General features: G+C 44.3%; 1 protein-coding gene across 2 annotated transcripts in view; it reads left to right on the top strand.

Moving 5' to 3' along the window:
- The first annotated feature begins 3689 nt into the window (after positions 1-3689).
- The window catches only part of Pitpnb (phosphatidylinositol transfer protein beta), a 49507-nt gene continuing 32714 nt past the window's right edge, over positions 3690-20482 (top strand). For both annotated transcript variants that reach the window (XM_052167439.1, XM_052167440.1), the window contains exons 1-6: positions 3690-3794; positions 7757-7787; positions 10427-10575; positions 18927-19018; positions 19612-19619; positions 20282-20356. In XM_052167439.1, coding sequence (XP_052023399.1) covers positions 3775-3794; positions 7757-7787; positions 10427-10575; positions 18927-19018; positions 19612-19619; positions 20282-20356 — 375 coding nt within the window. In that variant the 5' untranslated portion in view covers positions 3690-3774. The remainder of the gene's footprint in view (positions 3795-7756; positions 7788-10426; positions 10576-18926; positions 19019-19611; positions 19620-20281; positions 20357-20482) is intronic.

Here is a 20482-nt window from a genome sequence, read left to right as displayed (position 1 = left end):
AAGATTACCAGCCCAGGGATGGCATCACCCACAAGGGGCCCTCCCCCCTTGATCACTAATTGAGAAAATGCCCCACAGCTGGATCTCATGGAGGCACTTCCCCAACTGAAGCTCCTTTCTCTGTGGTAACTCCAGCCTGTGTCAAGTTGACACACAAAACCAGCCAGTACACTAAAAAACAAATACAATTAACAAGCAGCTGTCTAATTGGACAAAGACCTGATTAACAGGAAGGAAATAACGCTGGGACTGGAAACACAGCCAACCCCACGTGGCTAGGGAAGCCATGGATCTGGAGAACCTACAACTGCCACTTCATATTTGCCTGCAGAATCCCTAACTGCATTCTAAGTACTTATCCTTACACCAGCAGATAAGAGTATATATCTCAACCCTCATGAAAGAAGATCCTTTTTTTTCAGCAGCAGGAGACCATACAGAAAGCACAAATGGTCAAAATGCACAGGGCACTGACATGAGGCGCCCATCCCCAGCTGATACATCGACAACACAATTTTCTGTTTGTTTGTTTGTTTGTTTTTCGAGACAGGGTTTCTCTGTATAGCCCTGGCTGGCCTGGAACTTACTTTGTAGAGCAGGCTAGCCTTGAACTCAGAAGCCTGATTCTGCCTCCCAAGTGCTGGGATTAAAGGCGTGCAGCACTGCTGGCCGCTGCCGCCACTCCCCAGCTGACAACACAATTCTTGCAAGATTCCTTACTCCAGGTATTTTGAAGTCAATGAACCAGGGTTCAGGCCCAGGTCTTCAATCCCCTTAATACTCAGGGAACATCATTGCAGGGGTGGGGGATGGAACCTCCAAGAGCCAGGAAGTTGGCCTTGAGATTGTGACTTCTCCTAAATCTCAACATGGCAGCCTTAATAAGACCAGGACAGTTCCAATGACATTTGACATCCCAAGGTAGATGGAAAGAAATCTTACCCCCACCCCTATTAACAACTGCACTCCAGACAGAAGCAATGGAGAATTAGTCTATCCTAGGGATGAGACCCCTCCCCCCCCCCCACTGGTTATCTAACACTGAGTGGTCAGCCCTAGAAACTTGTACATGTAGGCAACACTGAATGGACTCACAAGCTGTATGTATGCACATATGTATGCATTATGATGTATATGTATGTATAGGGTTTCTTTGTAGACCAGGCTGGCCTTGAACTCAGATCAGTCTGCCTCTACCTCCCAAGGGCTGGAATTAAAGGTGTGCACCACCACGCCTGGCCAAAATTGCTTTGTATTTATATGTTCATTCATTTATATGTATATGCAGTAATAATATTAACAGGCCTTGAGTTTGGGAGAAGAATGTGGTCAGACATGGGGATAGGAGAAGAGGGAAGAAATGATGTTATTATATCAACTTTAAGAACTATATGAAATTCTCAAGGAATTAAAAACATTATGTGTATGATCTTCTGGAACTGAAGTTACAGTAGCTGTGAGCTGCCTGACAGTAGGTCCTAGTCTTCTGGAAGGGCAGTAAGTGGTCTTATGTCTTCAACCCCTCTTGCTTTCCTTTTTAATTTACGATTGATGATCCCTGGAAGGTTTTTATATGGCTCCCATTCAAAAACCATCTATTATCATGTGATATGTTATAGGTGCTTCATGTAATTTAGGCTTTTTTTTTTGTGGAGTCTGAAATCACTGCTAGCACGTTAGCCAAGTACTATATAAAATAAGATACATCTCTAGTCCCTTCATATCTTTTATTCTCTAAATAGTCACCTATTTTGGGTTGTATAAATTAAGTTTCTGAAAGATTCTTTTTTTTTTTTTTTTTTTTTTTGAGACAGGGTTTCTCTGTGTAGCCCTGGCTGTCCTGGAATTCACTCTGTAGACCAGGCTGGCCTGGAACTCAGAAATCTGCCTGCCTCTGCCTCCCAGGTGCTGGGATTAAAGGCGTGCGCAACCACGCCCCGCACTGAAAGAGTCTTTATTCCAGGAATCTTGAAGTCAACCAGGCAGGATTAAGGCCCACATCTTCAACTCCAGAGTCCTACCCAGTTTCCCAAATTGGGACAACTGACCTATTCTCTGATAGCTAACAAAATTAAAGAATGCTTGGGACTGTGGTTGGAGAGATGGCCCAGCAGTTAAGAGCACTGGTGGTTCTTCAGAGGATCTGGGTTCAGTTCCCAGCACCTACATAGCAGCTCATAAATGTCTGAAACTCCAGTTCCTGGGGATCTGACCTCACCCAGGTATACATGCAGGTAAAACACCAATGTACATAAAATAAAAATAAACTAGTCGCTGTGCGGCACACGCCTTTAATCTCAGCACCTGGGAGGCAGAGGCAGGCAGATTTCTGAGTTCAAGGCCAGCTTGGTCTACAGAGTTTCAGGACAGCCAGGGCTACAAAGAGAAACCCTGTCTCAAAAAACAAAACAAAACAAAACAAACAAGTCACTAAAAAAGAGAGAATGTTTGGGGCTATTTCTAGTTTTCATAAAAATATTTTCAAGATCATTCGAGGAGGGAAAAATATGGTTTGACACAGGGTAATCAAATTAACTAAGCTAAAATGCCCGTTGACATGAAATTATGCCTATAATCTCTGCGGCTCACCAGTTCCCTCGGAACTCCACTAAAAGGTCTTTGGATTCTAAGTTATGAATTTCAGCGAGTGAGGGAGCAGAAAGACTGTCCAAGAACAGTTCTTAAGTGACTGTTTCTTTCTTTCTTTTTTTCCTGTTTGTTTTTTGGATTTGGTTTTTTCGAGACAGGGTTTCTCTGTGTAGCCCTGGCTGTCCTGGGACTCACTCTGTAGAACAGGCTGGCCTCGAACTCAGAAATCCGCCTGCCTCTGCCTCCCAGAGTGCAGGGATTATAGGCGTGTGCCACCACCGCCCGGCTGACTGTTTCAAAATTGTTTTTATCAAAGTCGTTAGATCAAATAGTGCTTAAAGCTTAAAGTCGTTAGATCAAATAGTGTTGGACGGGTTTTGATTAGTCTTAGTAAAATTTAACTTTCATTCTCCCTGTAATGAGCTCTTTGCCCCGAAAGCACATAATGATGAAACCAATGCCTGAAGCAGGTAGAATTCATCTATATAACTGAGTCGTCTCTGTCTGTCTCGTGCAAGTAACCTAACTGGGTCTGGGTCTCTGTCTCAAGCCAAAGTTGCATTTGTTGAGGATTGAATGTCTGGACAGAGGCTCAGCTGTTAAGAACACTGGGGCTCTTGCAGAGGACCCAGGTTTGGTTCCGGCACACACATGGCATTTCAGAACAGTCTGCAGCTCCAGTCCCACGTGATCCAGAGCCGCCTTCTGGCCACAGGTGTACCCTTTTAAGAAAAGGTTAGGGAAGGGGCGAACGCATCTGGGTTGAAACACTGGACTGGGTTTCTAGAACACGCCTGCTAAATCTTAGGCGCGGCTTCCACACCTGTGCGGACTGGAGAACTCACTCGAAATCGCAGGCTGCATAGCGGCCTGAGAGAGTGAGGCTGGCGTGAGGACGTCAGGCGTGTAACTCCAGCGCTCGCCGAGTGTACGCAGGCGCGCTCCAAGGCTCACCAGCGCGCCAAGGGACCACGCAGCCGCAGTGGAGGCCTCAGGCGCCCGAGAGCCGGGCGTGGACTAGGCGGAGTTATCCCTCAGGCGCGCTGACGCAAAAGCCGGCAGCGGAAGGGTGCGGACGCGCAGGCGCGGACGGGGCTCGGACGATTGGGAGGCGTGGCTACGCATGCGTGTTGAGAGGCCCGGTTGTGGCGGCTGGCGGAGGCGTCTGTGAGGGGTTCCCGGAAGATGGTGCTGATTAAGGAATTGTGAGTGGGTCGGTGGGCTCGAGCGAGGTACCGGGGCGCGGGCTGGGGAGGATCGGTGGGCTCAGCGTGGAGGGCACTCCTTGGTCGGGGTTGGCTTCTTCCTGGAGCCTCAAGGCCCTATGCTGTGTCGCCGCCCTCCGCAGTCAGCGCCAGGGTCGGCGGTGCGGCCGGGGCTCCCGGGGGAGCCGGTAATGCCGGGCTAAGGATCACCCGCGAGTTTGAGCCCGATCTCCTTCAGGCTCAGTGAACCCGACTCTAGATCATGCCCCTGCGATCGATCTCAGACCCCTCAAAAATCTAAGATGGGGCGACACCGGCCCCACCTGCTTCACTGGGTTCGGTGCGGCGTTAAACACATGGTGCTTAACATGGCAAATGAAGACTTTTCCCAGGTGCATCGGAATGGCCCCGTCATTTTGTTGAAAAGTTGTGGCTTTCCCTTCTCCTTAGAGCCGTGAACATCTCAGGAAACGGTGGCAGGGAATGTTCGGCTGTCATACCTGAGTCGGTGTCCCTTGTGCCATTTCGAGTGTGACCCATTTTGTTGTTGCTGTTCTTCCCCCGCCCTAATTTCATTTAAGATTCTTAAAAGAAGCAAAACAAAAAACAAACAAACCAAAAAAAAAACCCACAAAGGCCTTAAGCTAGCTGTCTAGACTCCTTGCCTGTATTAGTATTAACGTCAACCTTGTAAAAATCACTAACAAGGGTGCTCTACTTAACACTGCCCAGAGTCTATTTTCTGCTCATATGTAACTTTTTTTCCTTCCTCGCTCCAGCATTACAAAGACCCCTTGCTGTTCCTCTGTTGCTCAGCATGTAGGCTAAACTCTGCATATAGGCTTTCCTTCTCTTTCTGCGGACTCGAATGCTTTTCCCTCAGATCAGTACCTCACCTTCCACATCTTGGAAAGTGTGTATTGTTTGTCTTTCTGAGTGTTCTCCCTACCATTGCACACTCTACTTATTCTGATACCTCCAGTTTTTGGAGCAGTCTTTAGTACTTAGCAGATACTCAGCCAACATTTGGTGGTTGCCTATTTTATGTGCATACGTGTTTGCCTGCATATGTGCATATGTGCTACATTCATGCAGTGCTTTTGCAGGTAATAGGAGGGCATTGGATCTCCTGGAACTACGGCAGGTAGTGAGCCACTATGCAGGTGCTGGAAACTGAATCCAGTTACTCAAAGAGCAGCAAGTCCTCTTAGCCACTGAGCCATTTCTCCAGCCCTTCAGCAAACATTTGTTAAAGTATATACTTGTTAAGTATATTTTACTTTTAGGGAAAAAAATTTATATTTGTACGGGGGAGGGCGATTACAGGGTGGTACCACAGAGTGCTTTTGGAGGTCAGGGGACAACATATGAGTCAGTCTACTCCCATTAGGGTTCTGCACTTGAAACTTGTCGTGCTTGAAGGAAAGCAAGTGACTTTGCCTGCTGGGCCATCTCTATCCTGAACAGTTACTACTTTTTTTTGTTAGTGACAGGGAGTCTGAAAAAAGGCATACTTTGGAATTCTGCACAGAGCAAAGATTTACATTTAAACATAATCATACTACTGAACTTTGAGCTTATGAAATTACTCTAACAAGTAATTTTAACAACGTATCTTGTAAATATCACCTAATTTATTCTAGTGGCAGATAACTAATACAGGAGACTATGAGACAGAAACTGACTTATCCCAAGCCACATAGCAAGAGAGATGCTAGACTGACTGGAAATGAGGCATTTAGGGTTTTTAATTTATTAGTTACTTCTTGTCTTCAAAATGTGATTTAATTCTTTAGTAGTCCTCATTGACAGTGTGTCTGCACCTCAGTGCAGATGCCCATGGAATCCAGAGGCACTGGATCCAGTTGGAGCTGGTGTTAGAGGTGGTCATGAGGTGGTCATGAGTTGCCTAACATGCGTGCTAGAAAATGAACTGAGGCCTTTTGCAAGAGCAATACCTTTTAGCCATCTCTCCAGTCCTATGTTTGTATACCTTTTTGAACTAGGTTAGCAAATGATGTGTATCTAACATCTAATTGTTTTTATCAAAGTCTCTTAGTTTTTTTTCTCCTCCTAGACTTAAGGTAAAGACAGTTTACTGTTAATGTGTCTATGTCCAACACAGTGTGAGTACGCAATGCTGTAAATGAAGTGACCCCTGCAGCCAGCTCCATTCAAACAGTAAATAATGGTTCCTGTGCGATAAAGTTTAATACTGTGGCAGATGGTCAATATCTTAGAACATCTTTTTTTTTTTTTTTTTTTTTTTTTTTTTTTTAAGAATTAAGGAGTTAAAAAGTAGCTTTCAGGGCTAACTATGGTGACGCATGCCTCTTTTTTTTGGGGGGGGGGTGTTATCCAGACAGGGTTTCTCTGTATAGCGCTGGCTATCCTGGAACTCACTCTGTAGATCAGGCTGGCCTTGAACTCAGAAATCCGCCTGCATCTGCCTAGCAGAGTGCTGGGATTACAGGCGGGCACCAGGGCACCAGCACCCATGTCGCATACCTTTAATACCAGCCCTGAGAGAGGCAGGTCTCTGAGTTCCAGGGCAGGTAGGGCCACCTAATAAGACCCTTTCAGGGTAGGCTTGTCCCTTTTGTTACAGAGCAGTGGGTAATGTCTTTAGTGTCTCGGTTTTAGTGTTTGTTGGTGGTTCTATTTGGAAAAAGCACTGAGGATTCTCAAGAGTAGTTTGTGGATTTGATTTGTCCTTTTAAATGCTGTAGCCACTTTTATGAAAGATTGTTCAGAAAGTGTTGTTAAACAAAAATGGACATCTGTTACTGAGTGTTAAAATTACCCATCTCCAATTGTTTGGTTGTTGAGAAACTTTGTGGAGAAACTTTCTCCATCCCTTCCTCTACAGTCCTACAACTTGGTTCAGTCCTTTGGTAACTCTTGGTGTGCTCCCTAGAAGTGCTCCCTAGAAGACATCTCTCCCAGCTGCCTACAGATGGTCTACTGCCTAGGATCAGCCACAGCTGTGACACTCTTGGGAAATACTCCAGCATTTCGATTTCTTCATTAATGAACTTTATTCTTTTCTTTTTTAATGACAAGGTTTCTCTGTAGCCCTGGCTGTTCTGGAACTTATTCTGTACATCAGGCTAGCCTCAAATTCAGAAAACAGTCAGCTTCTGCCTCCTGAGCACTAGGATTAAAGTTGTGTGCCACCATCACCTGGCTGAATTTACTAATTCTTTAACATAGCTTTAGGGGCTCTGAAAAGTGGGTTCTACCCTCTATCCCTCTCACTGCAATTCTCCAGTTTACACACTGTAATGAGACAGAAAGTTAGTGTGCACTCTAGAGGCAGGAGTGAGAGGTGGGATGTTTGTTTATGGAAGGGCTTAAAGGCAAGGTCATTCTCTTTGAGAAATAGAAGTTTGGAACTTTTATGACTTGAGTGGGCCTGGTCTTTAGATCACTGTTACACAGGGTGATTGTGACCTATAGTGGGGAGGGAGTAGCGAGAAACCTGTTTTATAGGAATACGGGATTTCCTTGTGAAAAATCTGGAGGTAAAAAAATGATGCTCTGATAGAAACAACGCCTGAGATCCCATGCCCTCTTCTGGCTTCCATGGATGATCACTCATACGCATAAAAATAAATCTTTAAAATACAGAGCACATATGGTGAATGGAACTATACTAAAAAATCTCACGAGAGTGTTCTGATCAGAGTCTGCAGATGATGAACTTGTTCGTGCTTGCTTATCCTGCACAAAAATCAAGCTTCTGCATCTTGGGTCCTGTGGCAGTGAGGCAGGAGCCCTCCTAATTCAGTAATGGCAGTCTTAGTCTTATAGCCAAGACCCTGAAGGTCCTAACTCAAACACTGCCTCCTATGGATGGCTTTCTTGTCCACTGTGTCACTAGACTTACAGTTCCATTGAGTCCTGAGATCTTGTTTTAAAGCCATTTCAATAAGTAATATATATATTTGTTTTCTTTTCAGCCGCGTGGTTTTGCCGTGTTCCGTTCAAGAGGTAAGTAGCTTTGTATCTTCGAATTCTCTTGATGTGATCCACTGCTAGGTTAATCTTTGCTGTTTGTAATGTGCATTTGCTTTTGTCTGCTCTTTTGGTGCCATCCTGGGATCTGGACCCAGGGCCTCAAAAACATGAGGCAAGCAATCTACCAAAGAGCTGAACCCTCAGCCTTCGTTTTCTTTTTTTTACTCTGGCTTATGTGACAAAAGGAATTGTTTGCATCAGATAATTACAAACAAATTTCTGCTATATTGTCTCATTTGGAACGGTCTGTAGAAAATAGTTTAACAAATATAGAAATTCTTTCAACACTGCCCCCCCCCCAAAAAAAAATGAGGTTTCAGCCTCAATGTAAGTACTTAGTGGGTGAGAGAGCTCACTGCTGAGGGAAGAACGGATCTCCTTGACTGCTGGACATTTGTCTTTCCATAGAACTTGCTTTTCTGTTAACACAGTTCATACCACTTGAGCAGTGTGGGTTAAGCTTCTGTCTTGTCTGTGGTAACACTTGAGTTTTCCTGGTGGTAGCTGTACCTGCCAACCTTACCGCCCTTGAGACCTGTTTCCCTTTAACAGGTCATGGAGTTAAACATTCCCAGCACATCCATTTGTGCTAGCGTGATGTGACCTCATGACTTTGCACAGCTGGCCTAGTGGCTACATACAGCACAGTTACTTCTCTGCTCTGAAAAGGTATTCCAGATGTGTCCTTACCATCAGCCAACAGCATAATTATGGCCTTGACCGTATTTTGGAGAACCTACACCCTGCAGTTATACCTGTCAGCCAACACGGAGGACAAATCAAGGAGGCTGAGAGATCGAGCACCAGGGCCCCTCTGAACTTGAACATCCAAGTTCCTCAGCTGACAATGGATAAGTTGGAGAATTGGAAGTTGGATAAAATCTGATAAGCTAAGACGTGACAGATGATAGGCAGAAGAAAGCAGAGCCTAGGAAGAGCAGCAGCTGCCTGCTGTCTGAGTACAGTTGGGCTTCACCAGGGCACATAGCACTGGCTGTACCAGGCCCTTGTTCTTTATTTGCACAATTGATTATTTGAACCAGAGGAGGAGCTTGATGTTTATTTTTCCAGGTGTTCTGGGGGTTGGGGAGTGGGGAATGAAACAACTTGTTGAAATCTAGAGTCTAGATATTGTTACCCCAGATCTTTTCAGCTTTTGTTTCAGATTTAACAAGTGTGCCCCCAACCCCCATGTGTCTGAATTATTCCTTTTTGGTTTTTCGAGACAGGGTTTCCCTGTGAGGCCCTGGCTGTCCTGGAACTCTGTAGACCAGGCTGGCCTCCAAGAGATCTGCCTGCCTCTGCCTCCCAAGTGCTGGGATTAAAGGCATACACCACCACCACCCAACCCTGAGTTATTTTTCAAACTACAGCAATAAGAAAACCTAATATCTTCTTCAAGTTACCAGCTCATTGATCTTTGGGGAGTCAAGTCATTTAAGTTCTTCATGTATTTTTGTTAGGCAAAATTTGTCCTCTGTTTTAAAGACATTTTAATCTTGTTTTGAAATCTTGACAGGTTAAAAGTAGGTTTTGAAGAATTTTAAGAATTGTAGCATTAGACTAACCCAAATAGCATGTTAGAAAATGGAGAGAACAGCCTCCCCTGCAGTCCATAGTCTTAAATAGATACTTTGGAGCACTTAAGAAATTTGTTTAGTTCTAGCCTTTCAGACCCTTCCAAATTGAGTAATACAGTGGGGGGAGGGGAGGAGCAGAGGGAGGGAGAGAGACAGAGAAGAGGAAGACTATTAAGTTAGCTAGCATGATAATATTGCATCCCAAGAGTTTTTTAGATGGAATATTTTCTGGGCTTATGACAATCCTTTTATTCTCTCAATTATAATTTTAGCTTTGAGTTATGAGTTCTTGGAGCTAAAATTTTGTGCCTTTTCTTTGAAAATAAGATAAAGAAGAAAAAGCTTCATCAGGCTGTCTTAGTCTAATTTGAAGAGATTGGCAAGTCTCATGGTTGGTCCCTAGAACAAGTAGGGCCATAAGAGCCTCAGTTGTTCCTTGTGGTGACAGTGACACAGTTTGGTACTATTGACTCCTAGGAATTGCCCTACCACTGAGAGACCTGGTTTACTATGAAATAAGAATGACTGAACACTTAATACTTAGTGCTAATACTTATGTGCTTATTTCCAGAAAGTTTGTGTTTATTGGAGAATTTTATTGAAAAGTTCTGATCTTGGATACCCAGTACTGTGTCTTTTCAGTTGTGCTAAAAGCTCTTGAGGCTTTTCCTAGCACACTACACACTTTGTTCTTCATTACTGAGAACGGAGAGCTAGCTGGTTGCTCAGCCTTAAGGTTACACTCCTAAGAAATAAAAATGCTTCATAGAGTACACCGTTCAGAAGTTGAACTAAGTGCTGATATTTTCCTGATATGTTGTTATACAAATAAAATACTAGTGACTGTTTTGTTTGCGAACTCTGGAAATCCTGTGATCATCCAGCATTTGTCACTTGAGTTCTGTTTTCATGTAGAACATGTGCTGAATGGTTTGTGTGGAGTTTCCTGTATCATCTTTATTATGGTTTTAGCATAGGAAAGTTCTTCCGGCTTTTATTGACTTAGTAAAACTCTACTCTTTGGAATTTCAGTATCAGGTTGGACAGCTTTACTCTGTTGCAGAAGCGAGTAAGAATGAAACTGGTGGTGGAGAAGGAATTGAAGTCCTGAAGAATGAACCTTATGAAAACAACGATGGCGAGAAGGGACAATACACACACAAAATCTACCACCTGAAGAGGCAAGTGGTCTCCACCGCAGCCTGTAGCTGCTGTCGGTCTGGCAGCCTCCTTATCAGTAGGCCCTGTGAACTGTAATATTCCATAACCACGTGTTACACTTTGTTGTGGGCCTCCTTGTTTTTATACCAAATTATCAAAGTGATATATCTGCCTGTAACAAAAGTTCAAACACTAGGGAAGACTCTTAAGAGTAACCCTTCAGCCTTAGTCTGTAGAGGATGGTTAGCAGTCAGGCGCACCGGCTGCTCTTCCAGAGGACCCAGGTTTGGTTCCTAGTACCCACGTGGGGCTCAGTTACTCTCAATGGGATCTAGCACCATGGGTACCAGGTACTTCTCACCTCCATGAGTACCAGGCATGCATGTAGTATGTGCACACATACATACTTGAAATACTTTAAGGATTATCCTTCCTAGCTCACCCATATCTTTTATTTGATACCTATAGGGGTCTTTTTTTTTTTTAATGTCTCTCTGGGAGCGTCAGGTATTGTGCTTTGGACGAAGGTCCCCTCTTGAGAGTAGGGCTCGTACTGACCTGAAATGAAGCTCACCAGTTATGCTAGACTGACTGGCACTGGGATTGTGGGTACAGGTCACTGAGCCCAGCGCCTAGATGTGATTTTGGGGATTGAACAAAAGGGTCTTGTGCTTACAAGACAAGAACTTAATCAATTGAGGAACCCCCCCCCCCCAAGCCCTCTGTGTGTGTGTGTGTCTGTGTGTGTCTGTGTGTGTTTGTGTCTGTCTGTGTGTAAGCCAAGTAAAATTCCCTGATGTGGCACTAGCATTAACTGTTCTCTATAGGGTAGGGGATGAAGATCATTTACACGTTTTAGGTATGAATTTATAGTTTTAGTATGCTTTCGTAGCTGTAGAACACTCTGGCTTGTCCTAGATGCTGTACATTTTAGGACAAAGGGCCTGCTGGAAAGCCACGGCCATTCAAATCATCTTCCAAAGTTCTGTACTATTAATTTTCCTTATTTTTCTGTTTGAATTTTTGTTAGTCTCCCAGGCAGAAAGTTCGTGCTTCCTTTTGTGTTTGTGTGTGGCTGGATGCAGCTGCTGCTGGTTGCTGCTGAAGAGGTCTGTGACTGATGGCCTGCACACACCACTGCTTTTTTTCCTTTTGTTTTGTTCAAGTTCCTTTGTGTGCTCCTCTTAAGCCGGACAACCTTATCTCTCATTTCCTTTAGATAGTTTTCAGTAGGAAATGCTTATGGGAAATGAGAGATGATGGGTCTGAGTGCATTTTGCCAACCACCTTTTTGTCTACTAAGCTTGGGAGGGAATCTCTGCTCTGTGTGTGTGTGTGTGTGTGTGTGTGTGTGTGTGTGTGTGTGTATGTTTACACACACAACTCTTACTCATGTTCCTGCAGTGTAGGTGATTAAGCTTAAATGTTATCATCATTTTCTTTTTTAAGACCATATTTCCATTTATGTGTATGTGTGGAGTTGCCTGTGGAGGCCAGAAGAGGGTTACAGGCTGTAGTGACCCGTCCTATGTGTGTGCTGGAAACTGAACTCTGACAAGTGCTCTCAACCACTGAGCCATTTCTGCAGCCTCTGTTTTCACTAAAAATTTTGGTTTACCTATTTCTTGAATTCTACAAACAGAAGTTCCTTATTAAAAGCAGTGGGCTCTTTCTGGGAGTGCTGTATAACCAGAGGATCTGATGTAAGCAATTCTGTATTGGTCTGCAATGTCCTTTATAGATTAGTATTCCAAATGTGAAAACATTAGCTTGTTCCATTGCTGTGACAAAACTCTGACCAAAACCAAGTTGGTGAGAAAAGAGTTCGTTTGGCTTACAAGTCACAGCCCATCTTGAGGCAAGCCCAGGCATGGACTTGGAGGCAAGAAACCAAGGCAGGGACCATGGAGGAATTCCACTCCGCCAGCCTGCTCCCCTGCTCTCTCTGCCCACTTTCCTGTGCCATCCAAGACCACCTGCCCAGGGTAACACCTACCCTAATGGCTGGCCTCCCTTCCTTCTCAGTCATTATAAGCTATCCTTATAAACTTGCCTGCAGGCAGTCTAGTTCTTTACTGCTGACTAGCTTGTATCTAGTTGACTGAAAACCAACCTTAAAAGTTGTGTAATCTCTCTTTGAAAAATGCACAACATCCTTTATTTGAAACCTAAAGGTTCAGACATTAGAAAAACAGCATCTTATTATATAGAAAAGGTCTATTACTGGGTCATTAGGTATTCGTACTGTGTTCCATGTTTTTAAAACCTAATCAGATAAGAAGCCTCAAAGTCATTAAAATGTTAGAAATGTTGAACACTTCCTGCTGAGATATAGGTGATTTCATTTTTATGGGAAAAAAGAGTATTAAATGCCATTTGTGAAACATCTGATTTTGGTAACCCTTCAGCCATAATGATGACTCTTAGTTGAAGAGAGCTACAAATATGGTCATTGCAAGTGACACCGTTGATTAACAACTTATTTGGACATGGGATTAGGACATTCAGACTTGTAGTACAGGGTCTTTGTAGGCTCCACAGCACCTTTTCTGTGTACCATCTTGAGACATAGTTTATGAGTTTCATACAGGGAGACAGAGATACCCCTTGCTATGGTCAGTAAACGACATAGAGACTTGGTTACTCTGACTTTTAGTTTTTCTTGGTCAGAGTATGAAGTCCAAGGCATAAGGAACCCAGTGAGGTCCCCTGAGGAGGAACAGAACGTGACAAAGGGGATGGTGAAGGTTGCTTGACTCTTGTGCCCATTCTTACCAGACCTTTTAACACCTGTCAAAGATGGTAGCTATGAACAGAAATATGAGGGGGATATAAGGAGAAAGGGAGAGGGGACAGCAGTCTGTGGGACAGGCTCTCAGATTTATTAGTGTCACACTGACTACTGATTAGCCATCAAATAACTAGATCACTTAGCAGCAACTAAGGCGGTCAGAGTTCACTTCCTCAAGGGCACTGTCCCTGGAGCATTTTCAACCCCATACCCAAGGAAGCTGAACTTGCAAGGGTAGCATTGAATTATTTAAGCCAAGTCATGTGCCCTGTCCCACTTAACATCAGTAGAATTACAGGGTTGGATAAGACTACCCACACCTTATTTTACCAAATTCATGAAATTCTGGGTTTCACTTGACCCAGGGTAAACAAAGTCCAGACCCCTGGCCTATTGCTTATAGCCATTTGCGTATGAAGAGCACCTACTTGTGGTTTTGAGGTACTTGTTTATGATAATTGAGGATGTTGGAATTTTCTTATGAATTTTATGGACTTTGCATATTATTGGAGAAATACTGTTCAAATCTTCTGTTTTGTTTTTTTGGTCAGTCTCTCCATGTAGCTCAGGCTCACAGTCGTGATTCTCCTTCCTTGGCCTCCTTAAGTGTGGGAACCGTGAGCTCTCCTGCCATTTCTCAACGTTCTCTACTGTACAGAACTTCTGTGTGTGAGGACCCTATCAGAGGTGATTTGCAGAACCATTCCCATTCTGTAGGCTTTTTATTTTTTAAACAGTGCCCTTTGAAGTTGGAAGAAATTTACTGTTTTATGAAGTTCCAATTCACTGGTGTGTGCTTATCCCAAGTCACTGGTACATGACTTCATCATTAAGTCTGTCCATTTGGAATTGATTTTGCCACCATCGGTCCACTCCCCTATTTCTGTTGAATTTTTCCACACAGAGCCAGAGTAATCTTAAAACTTGATCCAGGTTGTGTTGTTGTTCTCAAAGCTTTCAGTTGCTTCCCCATGACAATGAACTTCACACTCCAGCCTATAGGCAAGCAGTCTGCCTTGTCTGCCTGCCCACCGCTCGAGCTCACTAGTCAGCCCTGTCTGTCGAACTCTCTCCCAGTCTCCGCAGTTAGCCACTGTGGGAGCTGTGTCGAGCAAGACTCAGGCCTTACTGGCCTGCTCGCTCTCTATTCTGCAGCACCGTCCACTCTTGCCCTATGCTGAGCTGCAAGACAGGTCTTGGTTTTTGTCTTATGTTGTTTAACTTCCTTTCCTGGAAGAGCAGGCTATGTTGGGATTGTCTCAATTCATTTTTTCCAAGCCCCTCAGCAAGGCAGTTGCAGTCATTGAGCCATTCGAGTCTGTTTTATTCTTCTTCTACCCCCATGACAGTTGCCTTCCTGGGCTGGAGAGGCTGCTCAGTGGTTAGGAGCACATTGCTCTAGCACAGGACCTGGGCTCAGTTCCCAGCACCCACACCAGGGAGCTCACAGTGCATGGAACTTCCACCATCCACATCTGTGAGGACAGAAGTCTTGCTGATTTTGTTTTTCAGTTACCCTGGCTGTGAACAGATGGGTAATAACCATCATTCCATTATGATTAGATCTTAATACAACCTCCTTTCAGTGAAGTAGAATAAAACTGCAGTTGACAGTGATTCCCTAGACTGAATATTCTGAAAGTGGGAGATGGGGCATGCCTTCTGAAAGAAGCTTCATGCTTTAGGGTTTCATGCTGTGGGAATGCTGGTCTTAACCAGATCTGGACAGGGTACCTTGAGGTGAAGCCTGCTAAGAACAGTAGAAGGAATCACCATCTTGTGAGTGCTTAGCAGAAGAGAGAGCAGGAGTGCTTCCTGTGTGTGTTGAAGGCCTCGCTCTATTTTGTAAGTCTGTTTACTGTCATTCATTTTTCTCAGGCTCCCTAAACTTAAAAAGCAATTTTCATTAGTCAGAGTGACTTCTTGTTTTTGTTTTTTTTGTTTTGTTTTGTTTTGTTTTGTTTTGTTTTGAGACAGGGTTTCTCTGTATAGCCCTGGCTGTCCTAGAACTTCTGAAGACCAGACTGGCCTTGAACTCAGAAATCCCCCTGCCTCTGCCTCTGTCTCTGCCTCTGCCTCCCAAGTGCTGGGATTAAAGGCGAGCACCACCACTGCCCGGCTCAGAGAGACTTCTAAGAGATAGAGGAAAAATGATATCCATGCAGCCAGTTGCCTTGTTACTAGTGTGGAAGAAGGTCCACTAATGAAGATTTCTCTTCCTAAAAGCTGAATTTGAATCATAGTTTGTTTATTCCATGTGCATATTTCTCCAGATTCAGTCATTACTAGACATGATGACAGATTACTTATGAATGTTCTCAATGCTAGGTGCAAAAAGGGATAGTAAGTTTGGAGCACCTAGCTCGAAGACGGAAATTTTATTAACTTGAGTTTTTTAAAAAGGAACTTAAGTGGTAGAATCAGCCTTGGAAATCTGATAGGCGACAGCTGAGATTAGGATAGAGAAATACAAAAGTGGGCCTGAGGTCATAGCACTTGCTGAGCAAGAATGAGGATCTAAGTTCAAATCCCCAAAACCCATATAAAGAATGAATATGGCTGTGTACACCTGTAACCTCAGATGGGAGGATTACAGGGGTTGCTGGCATCTAGTACAGCTCTGGGTTTGGTGTCAATAAGGAGGTTGAGAGTCATAGGACAGGGCACTTAGCATCCTCTGTCCTTGAGTGTGCACACTGGGGCGTCAGCAGGTCTGATACTGGTTATAGGTATTAGGTTTTCCACTGTTTGGCCTTATAGGGTAAACTGTCTGATGTAATCTACAGCGGGTTTTGTTGGCCCTTATTTTCTAAGTTGTCTGGCTGAACTATTGACAAGTGTTTGCCATACTCTGAGATGAAGCCAGAATCCTGTATCTTGTTCTAATTACACAAATGTAAGGACTGTTGGTTCTAGTTGTTAGCAGTATGACTTGTACTGGATGCTCTTTGACTGTGTGTATATGCATTGTCTACATAGGTGAACTTGTACATGCAGGCAGGCTCATGCGCTCTGAGAATGCAATATTTGTAGAGGCCTCGGGCAGCAGTGAGGCATGTGTGCATGTGCATTTGTGCCATGGGGAGGTGAGAGGACAACTCGGAGGACTGATCCTTGAGGGTCGGACCTGGATTGTCAGACTTAGTGACACTGCGACAGCTCGCCAGCCTCCACCCCCTTTTCAAAGGCAGGGACTTGGAGCTTGCCCATTAGGCTATGCTGGCTGACCAGCAAGCCCCAGAGATCAAGCCTCTGCTCTCTCTCTCTCTCCTGGACTGGGATTACACGTTCTTTTCAGTTTTTCTGACTTGATGTTTCTGAAGTAGGCGTGAATCGCAAAGAATAAGCACTCAGGACTGGAGAGATGGCTCAGCAGTTCAGAACACTAACTGGTCTTCCAGGGGTCTTGAGTTTAATTCCCAGTAACCACATGGCGGCTCACAAACCATCTGTAATGGGATCCTATACTCTCTTCTGGCATGCAGGTATATATGCAGATAGAGCATTCATATACATAAAAATTAAATAATTTTTTTAAAGAGAGTAAACACTCACAATTGGCCATCCTTCAGTGTCAGTTTTGAAGGACATGAAGGCACATGAAAAATGCTTTTAAGTTTGTCCTTCAATTGCCCCTTGCTCTGCTGCTCAAAATACCTTTTCCCCAGTGCTGTAATTTGTCTGAAAGTGAAATTCCCAAGTTATGTCCCCATGTTATGTCCTCTGGACCTGGCATTTCTTCATACTCCCCCCTCTCTTCATGCTGCACAGCTTCCTGGTTGACATGGGACTCCTCACCATTTGCTTATTTAGCCTCCTGGGTTGAGCTAAGGGCTAGCTTCTGCCAGCTGCTCACTCTTACTACAGTCAGAAGTCTCTCCTGGCTCCAAAGTTTTCTTGACTTTGTTCTCCATTTTATTGAATAAATAAGTTTGAAATCTGCTGTGATATAGAAAGAATATATAAAGTGCTTAGAATTGGGGGTAGGGTGCAGCTTTGACTTATATGGTTCAGTATCTTAATTACTAGACAACTCAGATGGTGAAACAGACCTTGCCTTGTGGGGTTTCTGCCTTGTGCTCAGTGTTGGCAGGTTGGTAGTTGGATTTAGTCTGTGACAGTGTACACTGGAGCTGCCCCTTAGAGTCATCTCTTTTCATAAGCATGCACAGCTCACTTGTCTTTCTATGTAAACTGCAAATGCCAGTCTTCCAACTTGTCAGTGACTGGTGCTTCCTGGTTGCTGGTTGAGGGTAGATGTAGTTGCCTTTGGGGTTGTTGTTAATGGATAGGAGTTTTCTCAAGCTTGTGGTCTTCAGTTATATATTTAGCCCTTTTCCCCTATCACGTTTGAAGTGGCTAGTAACAGCCATTTCTTGAACTTACAGAATTTTTTTCTTGTGGGATTTTCAAGGCAAGGATTCTCTGGGTAGCCCTGGCGATCCTGGAACTTACTCTGTGGACTAGGCTGGCTTTGAACTCAAATGATCTACCTGCCTCCCAAGTGCTAGGATTAAAGGTGTGAGTAACCCTCATCCCCTCCCTCCCTTCTCCTTCTTCCCACCTCTTCTTTTCTTTTCTTTTCTTTTCTTTTCTCTTTTCTTTTCTATTCTTTTCATTTTTTCTTTTCTCTTTTCTCCTCTCCTCTTCTCTTCTCCTTTCCCTTTCTTTCTTTCTTTCTTTCTTTCTTTCTTTCTTTTCTTTTCTTTTCTTTTCTTTTCTTTTCTTTTCTTTTCTTTTCTTTTCTTTTCTTTTCTTTTCTTTTCTTTTCTTTTCTTTCTTTCTGATAGGGTCTGGCTATCCTGGAACCTGGCTACCTTTGAACTCACAGATTCTAACCCCCAATGCTGGGATTAAAGGTGTGCCCCACCATGCCCAGCTCCCCCCTCCCCCAATGAGACAGGGTTCACTCTAACCCCAGGCTCAGGAGATCCTCCTTTCTCAGCCTCCTGAGTGCTGGCATGACAGGCATGAGCCTTACCCTTGCTTTTCTGTAGAACCTTTTATGTGTGTATGCTTTATCTTTTCTACTCATTGGTACAGTTCTGAGGTCTGCTGTGTCCACTGCATTATGTGACTTGTTTAGACATAGCCCTGTATTCATGGCTTTCTTCTCTCAGGTGAACCTCGACTGTGTGAATACCAATGTTGTGGCAATGTGTGGACTTGGTAACTTTAAGGTGAAACCCAACTGCACCTTCAAGGTCAGATTTGCCTGCTGACCTCACATGGGCAGTGACTACTGCACATATGCATGCTCAAGTTCTCTGAGAGGCTGGTGGTGGAGCTTGGTAATACAGTGCTTGCCTACCATGTGCAAAGCCATCCTCGGTACCACCAGAACATAAAACACACACACACACACACACACACACACACACACACAATGAACAGGAACTCCTTACATAGCTAAACTTTCTTAATCGTTTTTTAAACATTAATTTGCCACATGATTGCTTTGGGATTGAAATGAATTGTTAGTGCCATCTAGCTCATCAGGTTCAGAATGTGATGACATCTTTGATATCAACAGAAATGATGGTATAGTTGAAAGGGTATCTGGTATCTTTCTCCTCACAGCAAAGTTCCTGCGTTTGTGAGGATGATTGCTCCCGAGGGTTCCTTGGTGTTTCACGAGAAAGCCTGGAATGCTTACCCCTACTGCAGAACAAGTAAGCTGGTCTCCGAAGCACTGTGCCCTGCCTCCCTTATGATGAGGAGGGGGCAGAGTGCCCAATCTAAGAGGTTTAGACCAAACAAAACCTCCTCTGGGTTCTCAGACAGTCACTGCTTGGGTGATAGCCAAGGAACCCCAGATTTTTCCTTCCCAGACCTGTGTGTACCCCTAGGTTCCCAGCTGCCATATGGCGGTCCTCCTAACTGCCAGCTTTGGGGTGAACAAGTAGTACAGACATCATAGAGGTCACGTGCATTCAGAGGTGCCTTTTGGCCTGCTCCAGCGGCACCTGGTTGGGGGGGGTCTTATAGATTTGTTTGCCAAACAATCTCATAAATGATGTCAGGGTTTTGCAATACTCTCGTTAGCATTATTTTACATTAAGGTAGATTACTCTTCATACTGTCTTTGTACTCCATAACCTACATTGAGGATCTCTTGGTGTCACTGTGTAGAGGCATAAGCTACTAAGTGTTACATGTTTGAGATAGCTTAGTCTACCTGACTTAAGATACTGGGACGGTCTGTCTTAACTCCTTCTAATTGAAGTTTTTCCTGTTTCGGTGCCGCCTCTCCTCCCCGCCTCAGTTGTAACGGTGAGTAGCACACATTCTTCTTTTAACTTTGCTTTTGCACTTTTATGATTCCTGACTGCTGCTGGCCTTTTACTTAAGCTCCCGTTGCCTTATGGCCTCTCCCATGTCCTCCCTACTATGCCTGCCCCTGATGTTTCTGGGCTCACAGCTTGCAGGTTTGCTTCGCACTGTTCTGGCTTTGTTTTGCTTTGCTACTTACTCTGAATGCCAAAATTGCTCAGCAAACCTCATGGATTCTGTGCTGCATGACAAGTGGGAGTGTGTGAAAAAGCATCAAGTGCTGTACCCAGCGAGTTTTTAAAAATCAGGACCTGGGACTGGAAATTCAGCTTGACCATTAAGAACATAGGCTGTTCTTCCAGAGGACCCAGGCTTGATTCCTAGAACCATGTGGTGGCTCACAACCATCCAGAAGTCAAGTTCTAGAGAGTCTGATGCCCTCTTCTGATTTCCACTATAGACACACATGCGCCCAAATACATGGATGAAGACGAAACACACACACACACACACACACACACACACACACGCACGCACGCACGCACACACTAAAATTGATGGGGAGTGGGGGCTAATGGCTCTGGATTTGGAAAGAAATCCATACTGGGGTTGCTATGCTACAGAACTGTGAAGGGTGGGTCACATTCTTGTGTTTTCTGCAGAATGAATACATGAAAGATGACTTCTTCATCAAAATTGAAACATGGCACAAACCTGACTTGGGAACATTAGAAAATGTAAGTTTTCACTATGCACTCCAGAAGCTGGGGCGTGGCTGCTTCATGGAATGCTTGGTCATTGTGTACAAGGCCCTGGCACCATCACAATGGTCCCAGCTCTGCACTAGAGTGATAAAGACTGTG

The sequence above is a fragment of the Apodemus sylvaticus genome, chromosome 22, assembly GCF_947179515.1.
Source record: "Apodemus sylvaticus chromosome 22, mApoSyl1.1, whole genome shotgun sequence".
NCBI classification, from domain to species: Eukaryota; Metazoa; Chordata; class Mammalia; order Rodentia; family Muridae; genus Apodemus; species Apodemus sylvaticus.
Note: the sequence above shows the minus strand (reverse complement) of the source record. Positions and strands in the feature narration are given on the sequence as shown.